General features: G+C 54.5%; 1 protein-coding gene and 1 long non-coding RNA gene across 2 annotated transcripts; one reads left to right on the top strand and one right to left on the bottom strand.

The window, feature by feature from the left end:
* Nucleotides 1-62: 62 nt before the first annotated feature.
* On the bottom strand, nt 63-3,157 carry LOC139175885 (uncharacterized). Its single transcript, XR_011560588.1, has 2 exons — nt 2,842-3,157; nt 63-1,590 (listed from the first exon to the last, which is right to left on the bottom strand). It is a non-coding gene; the product is annotated as an uncharacterized lncRNA (long non-coding RNA).
* On the top strand, nt 2,580-13,842 carry FBXO24 (F-box protein 24). Its single transcript, XM_070767252.1, has 10 exons — nt 2,580-2,687; nt 4,240-4,338; nt 4,434-4,620; nt 4,821-5,059; nt 8,333-8,594; nt 8,915-9,073; nt 9,276-9,397; nt 12,097-12,228; nt 13,112-13,282; nt 13,396-13,842. The coding sequence occupies exons 1-10, from the start codon at nt 2,601-2,603 to the stop codon at nt 13,723-13,725; spliced, it is 1,788 nt and encodes a 595-aa protein (XP_070623353.1). The 5' UTR covers nt 2,580-2,600; the 3' UTR covers nt 13,726-13,842.
* Nucleotides 13,843-15,510: the final 1,668 nt, after the last annotated feature.

Here is a 15,510-nt window from a genome sequence, read left to right as displayed (position 1 = left end):
GAAGTCCACACGCCTTAAAGCTTGAGGTTTGTAAAAGGTATACATGGATGCAAAAGATATTCTGCTTTTTTTTAATTTAATAAATATTAATAAAGTATTTTAGTAACTAATATACTATTACTACGCCATTTGGTTCAGAATACTTTTTTCCTTGTTTTCCTCTTCCAAAAATCTAGGTGTGTCTTATCGTCCGAAAAATGCGGTAGTCACATGGTTGCTCAACAAGCCTGGCTTCTCCATTCGCAAGATCACAACAGGCGACCAGGGGACACTGTGGCAGCTGTCCGGATTTTGATCAGATGACCGCAGGGAGGAGGCTGCAACGGTCGGGTGAAATACGGTCATAAATCCCTTTCTTTAGTACAGTCGTCACACTGTAGCTTTGGACGGTCACTAAACGGTTGGAAGCAGGAGAAACCAAGCCTGCGCCGTGGGGGTCTCCTGGATCAGGGGTCCAACGCACCGTTCTTCCTCGTGCCGCCAACCAAGGCCCAGTCCATGCCCGCTTGCTGGCCCAGAGGAGGGGGCCTTCTGCCGTGCCACCCACCCACAGCCAGGCTCTTGCATCTGCCGTGGCCACAGCACTGCAACACTGTGTTCGTGTAAACTGAGAATGGAGGAGGGAAACCCCAGGAGCTTATGAACAGCGGTCATGGGGGCGGGGTGGTGGTAGTGGGCGGCTATTCAAGCCACAGTGGTTCTCAACTATTTTCTGTTAGGCTCCCCCCCCTCCACACCCGTGGAAGAAGTTAACATTTCGCACCCCCTCCAACTCTCCCCGGGATGATTGTTTGCAATATTCAGCACGTTTTTGCTGAAGAAACTCACGGGGCTTCTCAGCGTGTCGTGTGTTTAAGTGACGCCTTGATGTATTTGGCTTCATGCTGTGCCCTGCCAACATTTTCAGGCCCAGCCAACATCCCGGCCTTTCCTGGTCTCAAGTGAAGCCAAGCGCTACCTACGCTTAGTCCTATTTCCTCGTCTCAGCTTTCGGGAGGCCTCCGTTTGTCTCGTGATCTCCGTCTCTCTCCTCCTCTCTTTCCATCCAGGGTGTCCCTTAAGGGCTTGTTGTCGGCACTTCGTGTCTCCTGCTCTGTGCTGGGTGATATTGTTTGGTGCAGAAAAACAGAGTCCCCAGGGTCACGCCCCCCCCCCCCCCGCATTGCTCCACGCCCCCTCCCCTCCCCAGGGTTGAGAAACACTGAGTTAGGGAAATGACTGTGCTGTACAGTCCAAATGGCAGTGGGGTTGCAAATTGAATTACTCACAACCATTGCACCCATGGTGTGATGCACCTGAGGATGTGAGCCCAAGGTCACCAAAGCTGAGGGTCCCCCACGGATCTGTCAGCCTGGAAAGTGGCTCCCAGGTTCCTGCCGGCTTCTGTCAGCTACCGTGGCTTTAATCTGGCAACTCTTTCCTCTCCTTCTAATTCCCAGGTTTCCCTGCTGGCTGAAGGGGGGGGAGCTCCAGCCCATGTCGGACCAAGGGGGCCGCAGCAAAGCCTTTGCAAGGGGCGTTGGCATCCTTCAGCCCCCAAAGACTAGGGCCTCCTTGTGCTCTGCATCCCCTAGGTTGGCAGGTAAGACCCTGGAGAGGGAAAACCGGAGTGCCAATCACGGAGAATGCCTGTGGCGCAGGGCTGGAACGCAGAGGGGTGCCAGCTGGTGGTGGTGGTGGTGGTAGTGGTGGTGAGCGGATCCGGCAGGGAGGTGGAAAGCGCCCCAGTGGCTGAGAGCCCGGGCACTTCGTGTTCTCAGCAGTGAGATTCTGCCTGGAACCCCAGCAGGCTCTAGAGTTCTGGCTCTCTGCCAAGGCCGGGAGTCCAGTGGGTGGACGGAGCTTTTCATCTGAACTCCGCAAGGGGTTTGGGCAGAGCCAGCGGTTCTTTCGGATCACCTTCGAGCGTTGCTTTCAACCAATGCAAATACTTCCGCAGCCTTTTAAACCTTTTTGGGAAGCTTTTAAAAATAACCCCCCTGTGATCCCTTAGTCCCCCCTCTCCTCCCCCTCCCAAAATGACCTCACAAGGATTTACAGGAATTCAGCTGACCCCTCCTCCCAAGGACTGCAAGCGGCACAGGCTGCAGTGAAGGAAGAAACCCCCCCCCCCCCCTGAAAGGAAATTCCTCTTTATCGGTTGCAACAGCCCCAAATGCAGGCTGGGAGGTTTCATTCCTCAAGGGGGAAACTCACAGGGGTTTCAAGGGGGGGGGGAAGGCCGGCTCCTGCTTCCTGCCCCCTCAGTGCCTCCTCTGCAGCCACCAGAAAGGGGCTCCCAGCCCAGGCAGACCCGGGGGGGGGGGGGCTGCCCCTCCAAGCTCCTCTTGGACCCGAAGACCAAGTCCACCTCTCGTGTCCAGCTCACAAAGCCTGGCCCAGGTGGGCGCTGATGTCACAGTGCCCCAGTTACCCTGGGAAACCCAGTCTCTGTGAAGCCATCAAGACGGCCATTATCACATCGGGCGATGTCCCCCAGGGTGACAGGCTTGGTGGGCAGAGGCCTTCAAAAGCCTTGGCCATGCTGGACTCAGCTGCAAGGGTGGGTCTGAGAGCTCACTCCCACCCCCCCCGCAGAGTCTACGGCTGGGTGGGCAGACATGAGCGACAGGCGCATCACCCGAAAATTCAGGAGGAGAAAGCCCCAGCGCTTCTCCCTCATCTCTAGCACCGAAGAGCCGCTTGGAGTGAGCATTTGGACCGCGGGGGGGGGGGGGCACACGGAGGGAAACTGAGGAAGGGCTCTGGGGAGGAGGGGGGTCTTGAAGGGAGGGCGGCGGGAAGATGCCGGGCGAGGGAGGGGCCACCTCTGAGACGCTTGGCAAAGTGCAAAATGCCCACCTCTCTCCTCGTTTGCTTATGCAAATTCATGGGCAAGCCTCACGGGCCTCCTTTTGACGCTGGAGAATTCCACGGGGATGGACCTCCGTTGCAGACCCGGTTGGTCAGAACAAGTTGGCCAGACCTGTGACTCATGATCTCTCTTGCAAAGGACAGAAGACTCGCGTGGAATTTGGCAAATTCGTCCGACCTTATTTCAAAATGTTTCTAGACCCAAGTAACAGAGCAACTGCGAAAGAAAGAAAGAAAGAAAGAAAGAAAGAAAGAAAGAAAGAAGGAAGCACAAACTTCTTCTAAGCATGCCCCCTCCACACACACACACACACACCAAAAAAGGTCTTGTGAATCAGCTGTAAGGAGGTTGAGTCACTTTTCAGACCTGTTTACTCTAAAATAGGGAGCTCCCTCCTCTCTTTACCTGGGCAGCCCTGCCCCCTGGTGCCCGTTTTAGGAAATGCACCCGGAGCATTGCACCCTGCCCTGCCCTTCCTCTCGCCGTGAAGCGGTCAAAGGTTGGGAGTTTTAGAAGTGGCGGGAGTGAGGCGGATGCTTCTTGCGTCTTTGGCTTTCCCCGATGGTACGTCAGGCCTGGTGCGCCAGTGGCGGCCCTCTCGGGACAGGGAGTCTCCACTCACAGTCCGTCGTGCCCTTATCGCCTCAGGAGGCAATGTTCTCTACGTGGGGCTACCTTTGAAGAGTGTTCGGAGACTGCGGGTAGCACAGAATGCAGCTGCGCAGGCGATCGTGGGTCTCCCGAGGCATGCCCGTCCTCTACAGCACTCTGTGAGCTGCACTGGCCGCTGAACACAATTCAAAGTGTTGGTTGTGATCTATAAAGCCCCATTGGACCAGATTACTTACGGGACCGTCTTCTGCCTCCTACATCCCAGTGGCCGGTCAGGTCCCACAGAGTTGGCCTTCTCCAGGTCCCATCAGCCAGACAATGTCGCCTAAGGGAGGAGCCTTCTCTGTGGTGGCCCTGGCCCTTTGTGGAATGAACTTCCCTTGAGATCCGTGCTGCCCCCGCTCTCCCTGCCTTCCGCAAACTTTTAAAGACCCACCTCTGCCAGCAGGCCTGGGGCCGTTGAAATGTTAACACCTTGCCCCCCCAGTGAATGGACGTGTGGTGAATGATGGATGGTTAACTTTTCATTCTGGGGATTTTAATCTGTACATTTCCCCCCCGATTTCTACAAGCTGTGATCCGCCTTCAGCCTCAGGAGAAGGGCGGCATAGAGATCAAATAGATAAATGAATATAAATAGAGTAAGTCCACCAGGTGATGCCCAGCCTGCCAGGGAGGATCTTTCCCCACTGAGTATCTGCTAAGGGCCCCCAGGTGTGAAGCACTTGGGGGTCAGGATAAGGGGGCTTTTGGCTCCTCTCTTCTGCCTACAGCAGCCCAAGAAGAAGCGGCGCAGCTCATCCACGGAGGCCACGGAGGACAAGAAGACCAGGGGAGAGTCCGCCTCTATCCAGCTCTTCCCTCCTGAACTGGTGGGTGAGCCTTGGGGAGGAGGAGGAGGGGGCCGGTGGGGTGGGACGATAGGCTGGGCCTGAGGCGTCCTGACCGGCTCTCACTCCTCTTCCAGTTATACTACATTATCTCCTTCCTGCCTGTGAGGGACCTGGTGGCTCTCGGCCAGACCTGCCGGTATTTCTACGAAGTTTGTGACAGCGAGGGGGTCTGGCAGCGGATCTGCCGCCGTCTTTCCCCTCGGCTGCGGGATGAGAATTCGGGTGGCAGCCGGCCGTGGAAGAGGTCGGCCATCCTCAACTGTCAGTATAGCCGGGTGTAAAGGGCAGGGCAGGGGGCGAGGAGGAGGAGGAGCGAGAGCCAGCGTCCTCCGCAGGACGAGGGGAGTGGACGGACCACGGCTGCGGTGGCCTCCTCCCCAGGGCCCACCTGCAACCTCTTGCCCAGTCGGCTCCTCTAGACAGACCCAATTTCCCTGCCCTCGGGCCTCTCTGTCCCACAGACACCAAGGGCTTGTACTTCCAGATGTTCAGCGGCCGGCGGCATTTCGTCAGCAAGACCGTGGCCCCGCTCCTCTCGCATGGCTACCGGAAGTTCTTGCCCACCAAGGACCATGTCTTCATCTTGGACTACAACGGCACGCTCTTCTTCCTCAAGAATGCCCTGGTCTCCTCCACCATGGGCCACATCCAGTGGCGCCGGGCCTGCCGCTACATGGTGCTGTGCCGCAGCGCAAAGGACGTAGGTGCCTCTGCCGTGGGCGGGGAGAGGAGAGGGGATGGCCATGTCCCTTGGCCATACCAGGGGGAGGGGGACCGGGTGCCCCCTTCTCCAGTTTTGTGACCCAGCCCCTCCTACCTCCTGTTGGGAGTGACCCTAGACCAACGTTGATAATGTCAGATGATGAAGATGGGGAAGAACCAGGGCCCCAGGGCCTTGCCAGCCGGGGCAGAGAGCGGAGGGGAGGAAGAGGAGGGTGAAGAGGTGTCGGTGCAGGCTGTTTTTGGGAGGGGGAGATCTTGGGGAAAACGAACCTCTGTTGGGTCCTGGGTTTAGAAGGTTCCATAGCAGACAGCAGGAATGGCGTGGGGAAACTCTTCTGGCGGAAGCTCTTCCTCCCAGGGCGGCTGTGGTGAAATTTCTCAGAGAGGACAGGCGCTTCTAGCCATTTCAGAACGGTTGGCCTTTGGGGAAGCTGTCAGAGTCCGTGATGTATGAGGGGCTTTATCTATCCGGGACAGTAATGATTTAGCCTTTGGAGCCATTAAGGTAGAACGGAGATTGGAACGCAGAGTTTTCTGAGAACTAGTGAACTTGGCTGGAAATGAAATGATGGTTTGGCAATTTGGACAAAACAATGTTATGAATAAAAGTGGCTAAAGAAGAACCTGGTGAGCATCTGCAATCTGTGTAACTAAGGGGCAGGACTCCTCCCTGGGGGCTTCTTGTCCAAGCCAACACCACCCCCGCCCTCCCGTGGCCCCTCACTTCCCAGAGTGCCTTGCGGCTCGTGCAAAAAGAGGCCGAGGACCCCCAGTCAGTGCCACACACTTTACCGGCTGGGTTTGTCGATATATGAACTGACCAGCAATGTCTGTCTGGAGGAATTGGAGCTGGGGCTGCAGTTAGCCATAAAAGGGAGTCAGAGGAGTTGCTCTCTGTTGTTGTTGGTTGCTATTGTGGTTAATCTTGCTAATGCTGGTTATTGCTGTGTGCTAATATATTGGTCTATGTATTATACTTATGGCATTGTATGGAACCGTGTGACCATATTATTGGTCAACTGCTGTATGTTTGGAACTATATATTCTGATATCTGGTTTGTGTATGACTGCTTGTCTTGGATGTGTATGCAGTTCACTGTTTACTGATTATTGTATACATTGTAAACAATACGTATACTCTTATATTGGTCTGAGTTCTCTTGCAAGGGTTTCAGCCTAACTTCTGGCCGTGACTCCCCCATCTCCTTCCTCTCTGGTCATTTTCACCGCATAAAGCTGCCTCTTCCTTTGCCGCTGGAGTTTCTTAACCAGCCCGGCCCAGGTCACGCCTTGTTTGCCCAGAGTCTCTGTGCCGGGTGCCCTTTGACCAGAATAGGAGCCGCCCTTTGTGAGAAACTCGGCAACGGACTTGCCGTTTGCCCCCTTAAAGGAGCGTCCACAAGGGCCTTGCCAGGCTCGTGTTGGCTGGATCCCCTGGAGAGCAGACAGGAGGATGTGTCCGGAATAGTGATGCAGGACCCGTCCTCTTCCTGCTACAGTCCATGCCACCGAGGGGGGCGACTGAGGGCAGCAGCTTTTCCGAAAGGGCCCAGATGGTTTCTGGTTGGGATGGGAGAGCGAAGCTGGTCCCCCCAGGCCCTCCATTCTGCTGGACAACAGACACCCCGCTGCTTCTTGGCCTGGTGTCAAGGCTCCAGGTAGCATCCAAACTAAATCAGAGTCAAAGTGCTCCTCAAAGTTCCAATTTATAACAGGTTCAAGCTCGACTCCGACAAGACGGAGTAGCTGTCCCAAGGACACTTCCATCTGTCTGTCCATCACCCTGTGGGGGCGGAGCTTTTGACCCCCTCAGAGAGGGTCCGCAACGTGGGCATCCTCCTCGATGCAGAGCTGATCTTGGAACATCATCTTTCGGCTGTGGCGAGGAAGGTGTTTGCCCAGGTTCGCCTGCTGCACCAGTTGCAGCCCTGTTTGGACAGGGGGTCACTGCTCACAGTCGCTCATGCCCTCATCACCTCGAGGCTCGACTACTGCAACGCTCTCTACATGGGGCTACCTTTGAAGAGTGTCCGGAAACTTCAGATTGTGCATAGTTCAGCCTTGCGAGCGGTGATGGGCCTGACCAAGCGTGCCCATATTTCTCCAACACTCCATGGTCTGCACTGGCTGCCAATTGGTTTCTGGATGCAATTCAAAGTGTTGGTAATGACCTATAGAGCCCTGCAGGGCCTCAGACCAGACTACTTGTGGGACCGCCTTCTGCCACATAAATCCCAGCGTCCGGTGAGGTCCCACAGAGTCGGCCTTCTCCAGGTCCCGTCAACTAGAGGGATGTCACTTGACGGGGCCGAGCGAAAGGGCCTTCTCTATGGGGGCCCCCGCCCCTCTGGAATCAGCTCCCCTGGGAGATTCATATTTCCCCCACTCTCCCTGCCTTTTGTAAGAATCTGAAGACTCATTTATGCCGCCAGGCCTGGGGTCATTAGATGCCACACCTGCCCGACAAATGTGTTGTGAGCTTGTTGGCTGAATGGGTATGAGAGCATTTTAATTGGTTCTGTGGTTTTTTAGATTAAGAATTTTAATTAATCGGATTTAGGGTGTATATTCTTTCCTATGTGTTGTAAGCCACCCCAAATCTTGAGAGAAAGGTGGCATATAAATCGGATGGATGGATGGATGATAGACAGACAGACAAATAAATAAATATTGCTGGAGCCATCCTGCCACCTAGGCCGGGAAGCCTGGATCTGAGTTTCCCACCCAGTTGAAAGTTCACATCCCTTGTCTCCCCCCCCCCCCAAACTTGTCACGTTGCCCACTCAGATTGTGCCAGGGTGGCCGTTCCTCCTTCCGCTTCCGTCCAGGTGGGTGGGCATAGGATGGCCTTGAATCAAGAAGGCTTTATGGCTGCCTCTGCCCCCTCCTGAAATTCCCCCCCCCCAAGTTCCCATTGGCATCAGACCTTCCATAGATCGTGTGGCAGCCGTTAATTTTTCATGAACTGCTGCAGCGTCTTGACACCTGGCTCCCTGGGGAGGGGGAGCCCAGTGGAAATGAGGACGGGGGAGCCGCTCTCTGGCTCCTTCCAGAGAGGCCGGGGGGGGACAGAATTGCACCCCCCCGAGGACCAGAGTGGGGGTTCCTGGAGTGCCAGAGGACCGTAGGTGGCCTTCCTTGCAGCAGGGTGTGTGTCCTGGGAAGCCTCTTTTTCCATTTTGAGCCCAGAGGATTCCCTGCTGCCCCCTAACGCTGGCTGCCTCCTCCTCCCCCTGCCTCCGCCTTGCAGTTTGCCACAGACCCCCGGAATGACACCGTCTACCGCAAGTACCTCTACGTGCTGGCCACCCGGGAGCAGCCGCCCAGCCCCGTCCTGGGGCGCAGCGAGGGCTCCGGCCCAGCCCCCGCCAGCCGCCTCTGTGACTGCGTGGAGGTCTACCTGCAATCCAGTGGGCAGCGGGTCTTCAAGATGACCTTCCACTTCTCCATGAAGTTCAGGCAGATTGTGCTGGTGGGGCAAGAGACCGAACGGTCCCTCCTGCTCCTGACAGGTGAGAGAGCCCGGAGAACGGGCACGGGGCCCACGGGTGGGGGGGGGTAAGCCCTTCGTCGGGGGTCCTTCCCAGCATTCAGCCTTCAAGGGGGCAGAGCACCTGCTGCTTATGCGGGGCCCTGCGTGAGTCTCCCCACAAGCGCAGCGTCCGTGTACTTGAGTGAAAGGAATCAGCCAAGCGGCTTCTCAGCCGAGCCCTTAGGGAGCGGCCCAGGTGGGTCCCCGCCGACTCCCCCTGCACCTTGCATGGTGGATGCAGAGCGAAATGTTCTTCCCTGCGGTCACCTGCCAGGGTGGAGCTTTTCTCTCTCTCCGCAGAGGAAGGCAAGATCTACAGCCTGGTGGTCAACGAGACGCAGCTGGACCAGCCCCGGTCCTACACGGTGCAGCTGGCCCTCCGCAAGGTCTCCAAGTGCCTCCCGCACATCGCTGTCCGGCACATGCACTCCAACCAGAGCAGCGCCGTCTACCTCACAGGTGAGGCCTCGCCGGCACATTTGGCCCAAGGCCCAGTATGAAGCAACAGGGCCAGAAACCGGAAGGGGGGGGAGGGAGGGAGGGAGGGAGGGAGGTGGGCTGGGCAGCAGGCAGTGGGGCCAGAGAAAGGGAAGGGAGAGCAGCTCCCCCGGTCAAGGCCCTTCTGCCCCCACCTGAGTCGGCTGCGGTCTTCCCGTCACAGGCGAGGGCACCGTCTACTTCGAGGTCCACTCCCCTGGCGTTTACCGTGACCTCTTCGGCACCCTGCACGCCTTCGACCCTCTGGACCAGCAGATGCCCCTGGCCCTTTCCCTCCCGGCTAAGGTAACAGACAGGCAGAAGTGGGGCTCCCCCTTCCCTGGGGGCACTCTGGCCGGCCTGCATGATCTGGTCATCTAGTCCAACCCCCCATACACCATTTCTGACCAGCGACTGTCCGGTTTCCTCTTGAAAGTTTTCATTGTTGTTAGGGCGAGATCCTGGATGAGACGATAGGCAGGAAGCAAAGGAAAAGACCCACCATGCACCCACCCCCCATTCCCTCTCTCTGGGTGTTGTGTGTGTGTGTCCTGCTTTCACCCAGCCTCCATAGGCAGCAATTCCCAGGGGGAGTCTGGACAGTTAAGCCCCCCACCCCCCCCACACTTTAAAAGACTTCCACTTTTAAGGATGTGGCCTGAAAACTAAGCTGGCCACCCCCACCTCTCTACCTGCAGCTCCTGGGAGAGAACGCTGGACATGCTCAGAGGCCCCTTCCCCCATTTTCACCCTTTCTGTCCTTCCCTCTGGTCTCTCTGGCCGGATCAATTACGGTCAGGAATAAAGACCCTTCACTCGTTGAAAGTTACAGACCAATATCTCTCTGCTGTGTCCCTTGTAAAGTCATGGAATCAATTATAAATCAATCAATCACCCTCTACTTAGAGTCTAATAACCTGCTCTCTACAAACAATTTGGATTCAGAAAGAAACTATCCTGCAACCTACAACTACTTCACTGCAAAAACATCTGGACTACCCTTCTTGACCAAGGAAAATCCATGGATGCAATTTATATTGATTTTTGCAAAGCCTTCGACTCAGTGGTCCACGACAAACATCTCCTAAAACTCAAATCTCCTCCACAGCTGGATTACTGCATTCCTGTCTAACAGGCAACAAGTTGTCAAAATTGGAAGCGCCACTTCCACCCCCGCCCCTGTCAAAAGGTGTCGTATCCCAGGGAAGCGTACTAGGTCCTACTCTTTTCATTCTCTACATCATATCACAAGCAACTGTGTTCTTTTCGCCGACGATGTGAAACTATTCAACACCACGGACAACACACCTACTCTCCAAAAAGACCTGGACTTTGTCTCCCATTGGTCTAACACCTGGCAACTTCAAACATCAACCAACAAATGCTCTACCTTCCACATGGGCAAAAAGAATCCAAACCTCACATATGAACTGAATAAGCAAAATCTCGCAGCCAACCCGCACTCAGTAAAAGATCTCGGGATACTAATATCGAATGACCTAAGTGCCAAAGCCCACTGCAACAATATCGCCCAAAAGCCTCTAGAGTTGTTAACCTGATCCTACGCAGCTTCTGCTCCGGCAATCTCACACTACTCACCAGAGCCTACAAAACTTTTGCCAGACCCATCCTTGAATACAGTTCATCTGTCTGGAACCCATACCACATCTCGGACATCAACACCCTAGAAAATGTCCAAAGATACTTCACCAAAAGAGTCCTACACTCCTACACTCTAAACAGAATGCCCTACGAAAGCAGACTATCAATCCTGGGTCTAGAAAGCTTAGAACTACGTCGCCTAAAACACGATCTAAGTATTGCCCACAAAATCATATGCTGCAACGTCCTGCGTGTCAATGACTACTTCAGCTTCAACCGCAACAACACAAGAGCACACAACAGATTCAAACTTAATATTAATCCCTCCAAGCTTGACTGTAAAAAATATGACTTTAGCAATCGAGTTGTCGAAGCGTGGAACCCATTACCAGACTCAGTAGTGTCAACCCCTAACCCCCAACATTTTCCCCTTAGACTATCCACGATTGACCTCTCCAGGTTCCTTAGAGGTCAGTAAGGGGCGTACATAAGTGCACTAGTGTGCCTTTTGTCCCCTGTCCAGTTGTCTCTCCTTATATCATATTTCATATACCTTTTCTTCCTTTCATGTATCTTCTCTACTTTTATATCTTTTCTTTATATATATTACCTCATGTCCATCCTCTTCTATATGTATTGTGTATTGGACAAAATAAATAAAAAAATAAATAAAAATAAAAAAGGCCCAATCGCCCTGATTCAAAAGCAATCATAAGCAAAGTCCATTTTTCAAGCCAAATCCTGCGGTACCAGAGCGAACGCGGAGGAATGCGATGTTGGCTGCATTTCTCTCATGAGCGGGAGGTGTAACGGGAGCCCGGGATGCCAGCCAGGATGGAGTTATCAACCTCCTTTACGGATGTTTCTCCTGTGACTCATTACTCACACAGCCCAAGGGAAACAAACTTTCAGCTCAAAGCAAAAGCTGGCATCGGAAGTCCAAGGGAACGGAAACGTCTACACCCATTCCAAAACTCCACCCTCCAGGCTGAACGTTGTTTACCGCACCCCCTTTTCCCATCAGCCTCCCCCTTAAATACTGGCAAGGCGTGGCCAAATGTCCCATAGAGCTAATCAATGCCAAGAACCCCTCCTAGAGAGATAGTCATGCCTGGATCTCATCCTCCTTACTTTTGCATCTAACAGGGGGTCCTGATCCTCAAAGTCCCCATTGTCCTCTGGCTCAGACAATACTGGGGTTTCTACAGTCTCTGGTGGTTCCTCAGTCCCTGACTTCCTTCACTCTCATCTGGCCTCAGCTAGTCTGCGATGCCAGTACGTTTCTGTCTCCTGGTCCTCGAAATCCGTGACCAGCTGAGGCAGATGTGGACCACTCGCAACATCCTCTCCCCCTCCCCCCCGGCCACCCTCCGAACCCCGGCTCAGGCTTTCTCTCCCCACAGGTGCTCAGCTGCGCCCTGGGTTACAACCACCTGGGCCTGGTGGACGAATTCGGACGGATTTTCATGCAGGGCAATAACCGCTACGGCCAGCTGGGAACGGGGGACAAGATAGACCGTGGGGAGCCTGCACAGGTACGGTCTATTTTATTTATGTGTTTATTTATGGGATTTATATTTATATGCCGTATTTATCAGACTATAAGACGCGACTTTTTCCTCCCTAAAGAGGCCGACAATTTGGGTGCCTCTTATACACTGAATGTAGCCTTCTCCCCCCCCCCCCCAGCCCTAACCAGGCGCTAACGACCCTCCCAGCTCTGACCGGCTTGCAGGCTCTTTCACGGTTGCTCTCTGCAAAGAAGAATGTTTTCCAAGCCCTGAGTCTTTGCAGGATCCGTCCACCCCCCCATTGCTCTACTTGCTCCGACTGTTTCTCTGCAAGTGCTAACGACCCTCCCAGCTCTGACCGGCTTGCGGGCTCTTTCACGGCTACTCTCTCGGAATAAGGGATTTTTTTAAAGCCCTTGACCAGGGGATAGAATAACGTGCAGAAACTGACCAGGCCAAGGACATTAGACCAGGTCAAGGAATACCTGATAGGCAGATTATTTTCCTCCCCAAAAACTAAGGTGCATCTTATACTCCGAAAAATACGGTAGCTCCACCCCCCCACCCACCACCTGCCCCATTTCGCCAGGGGTCTCACGGACTCACCCAGCTCTCGGTCTCCAAGCCAGGCTGGTTCTGACCCCACCGGGCTTCTGTCTCTCGCAGCAGCTTCTTCCTTGGGGCTCTTGCGGGGTTTGGGGGTGTCCCTATATCTGTCTGGCCAACAGCCCCCCCCCCCTGCTTATCCCTGCCCTGGGGTCAGGCTGGAACTGGCTGTGGGAGGTCAGAGATTTCCAGGAATCCTTAATCTTTGTACCTGGAGTGGAAGGTGGGTTTCATGGGGTGGGGGGCTGTGTGTGTGTGTGTGGGCTCAGAGGCCCTGTTGCTGCCGCCCCCCCCCACGCAGGTGCACTACCTGAAGTGGCCCCTGGACCTGTGGTGTGGGCTGAACCACACACTGGTGCTGAGCCAGAGTGGAGATTTCAGCAAGGACCTGATGGGCTGCGGCTGTGGGGCCGGGGGCCGCCTGCCCGGATGGCCGAAGGGCAGCGCCTCCTTCGTCCGGCTGCAGATCAAGGTGAGAACATGGCAGGAGGGAGGGAGGGGCCGGCAGAGCCAGAGGCCTCGCCCCCCGCCCCCCCCCTTCTTCTGGGCCTTCCCAACCGCCCTCCCACCGCTGCGCCCATCCAGGTGCCGCCCTGTGCCCGCCACATCTGTTCCACCCGCGAGTGCCTCTACATGCTCTCCAGCCACGACATCGAGGAGGCGCCCACCTACCGGGAGCTGCCCGCTAGCAAGGCCTCGGGGCCCCCTGGCGACTCGGAGGCCCTGGCCGCCCGCACCTGTGAAGAGTACCTCAGCCAGCTGCACAAGTGCCCCACGCTGGAGGGGCGCATGGCCAAAATGAAGGAGGCAGTGGGCAGCATGCCCCTCATGACGTTCCAGAAGGACTTCTTCTGGGAGGCTCTGGACATGATCCAGAGGGCGGCCGAACTGCGGGAAGCCCTCCCGTCCAGCTAGCTCCCTCTGGCCCCTTCCCCCCCCCTCCCTTAGACGCATCATGGATCATGATTGACAGATAGAGAAGACTTCGCACTGAACAATTGGGAATAAATAAAGCACAACACACAGAGCAAAGTGGCCCCGACTGAGCCCAGTAGGAGGGGGTGGGCAAGTGGCTGAACTGGGGGGCCGCACTTGGGACCTTGGGGGTCTTCTAGTCCAACCCCCTGCTTAGGCAGGAAACCCTCCACTACTCCAGACGGGTCCTTTTTGGTGTCTTTGAGGCCCAAATGTCAAGAAAGGAACCGACGGAACAAGAGGCATTGCCACCTTTCCCAAGAGCTGGAACAAGGACCCCCGTGGGTTTCTTGATTGATTGATTGATTGATTGATTGATTGGATTTCTATGCCGCTCCTCTCCGAAGACTCGAGGATTGACCACGAGGGCACAACTATGGCGAGTACAGAAAGTACTCGGACATCTTTAAATTGTCCACTCTTTGTTTCATTGCAGCCATTTGGCGAAAGCGAAAGAGTTCGTTTTATTTCTCACTAATTTTACACTCTCTGCCCCGTCTGGACAGGAAAGTAGACAGTTGTGCAAATGTATGAAAAACTAAAAACGGACATGTCACATGACCCTCAGTACTCAGACGCTTTGCTGGGTATTGAGCTGACGCCCCCTTTTGAGCTGGTAGTAAACAGCCACGAGTCTTCTTGGGAGTGTGTGTTAACAGTCTGAGTGTGAATAATTGCGTGCTAAAATATATAAAAACATTTATTTATTTATTTGATTTATATTCCTCCCCCCTCCGAAGACAGCAGTGTTTGATGTATGTTTGATGTATGTTTCTTTAAGGGTAATGATTCCGTTGGCCATAAGGGGGAGCCAGAGGGAGAATTACTGTAGAGAACGGCCTGGTCTCAGTCTTTGTATTTGTATATGATTGATTGATGTCTCTGTGGATGACATGGATTGTTACCATTCTGTTGGATAGGTGTAAATAATATTTATTTATTTTTTGTAATACTGTATATATACATTTATATTTTTTATATTTATGCTTCAATTGGCTTGGTCCGGTTATGGGCTGGCTGGCTACCCCCACCACCACGCTTGCCCTGCATCGTTTTGTCTTGGGAACGTTGCGCATAACAGAATGATGCCACATGTTTCTCACATTACTCTTAAAGAAACATTATCGAGCGTACATTGTTGGCTGACTACATATAGTAGCCCACATTGCATCTGGACGTGGGGATCCTCTCCAGCCCCGCCAGGTTGGAGGGTGAGCGTTGGCCTCTCCAGAGATGCTCAACTGGGTTGAGGCTGGTGGAGGGCTGGGGGGGATAGTTGGCTTCCTCCCACCTCCCCTCTGCACCTCTGGAGCTCAGCACCGACTCGTTCCGTTTAAGGATCACGGAGTCCCCCCTGCTCTCAGAAATCCTTTGGCGGCCTTGGCCAGGTCGGTGCCTTGCCACAACTCTGTCTCTGAGCTCTTTGGGCGCAGTTCCTCCGACCTCTCGATTGACATCTGCTCTGACATGCGCTGTGGGGCCTCCTACAGTCAGGGAGGGGTGTGCCAATCGGTTGAACTCAACACACCCAGACCCCACTGAAGGAGCAGAGGGTCGTCTCGAGGAGGATGAGAAGGAGACGGACAGCAAAGGGTCCGAATGCCTACGGCCATGCGACATTTCAGTTTTTCTTTTTTCACACATTTGCACAACTGTCCACATTTCTGTCGAGACGGGGCGCTGAGTGTGCATTAATGAGAAATAAAACGAACTTTTTCGCTTTCC

Source organism: Erythrolamprus reginae, chromosome Z (genome assembly GCF_031021105.1).
Source record: "Erythrolamprus reginae isolate rEryReg1 chromosome Z, rEryReg1.hap1, whole genome shotgun sequence".
NCBI classification, from domain to species: Eukaryota; Metazoa; Chordata; class Lepidosauria; order Squamata; family Dipsadidae; genus Erythrolamprus; species Erythrolamprus reginae.
Note: the sequence above shows the minus strand (reverse complement) of the source record. Positions and strands in the feature narration are given on the sequence as shown.

Bases quoted from the DNA above. Each gene is read 5' to 3' on its own strand.
- FBXO24 (XM_070767252.1), top strand. From the start codon at position 2,601: ATGAGCGACAGGCGCATCACCCGAAAATTCAGGAGGAGAAAGCCCCAG. The intron at 4,621-4,820 runs GTCAGTATAGCC...TCTGTCCCACAG, and splicing joins GAGGTCGGCCATCCTCAACT to ACACCAAGGGCTTGTACTTC. The intron at 9,398-12,096 runs GTAACAGACAGG...CTCTCCCCACAG, and splicing joins CCCTTTCCCTCCCGGCTAAG to GTGCTCAGCTGCGCCCTGGG.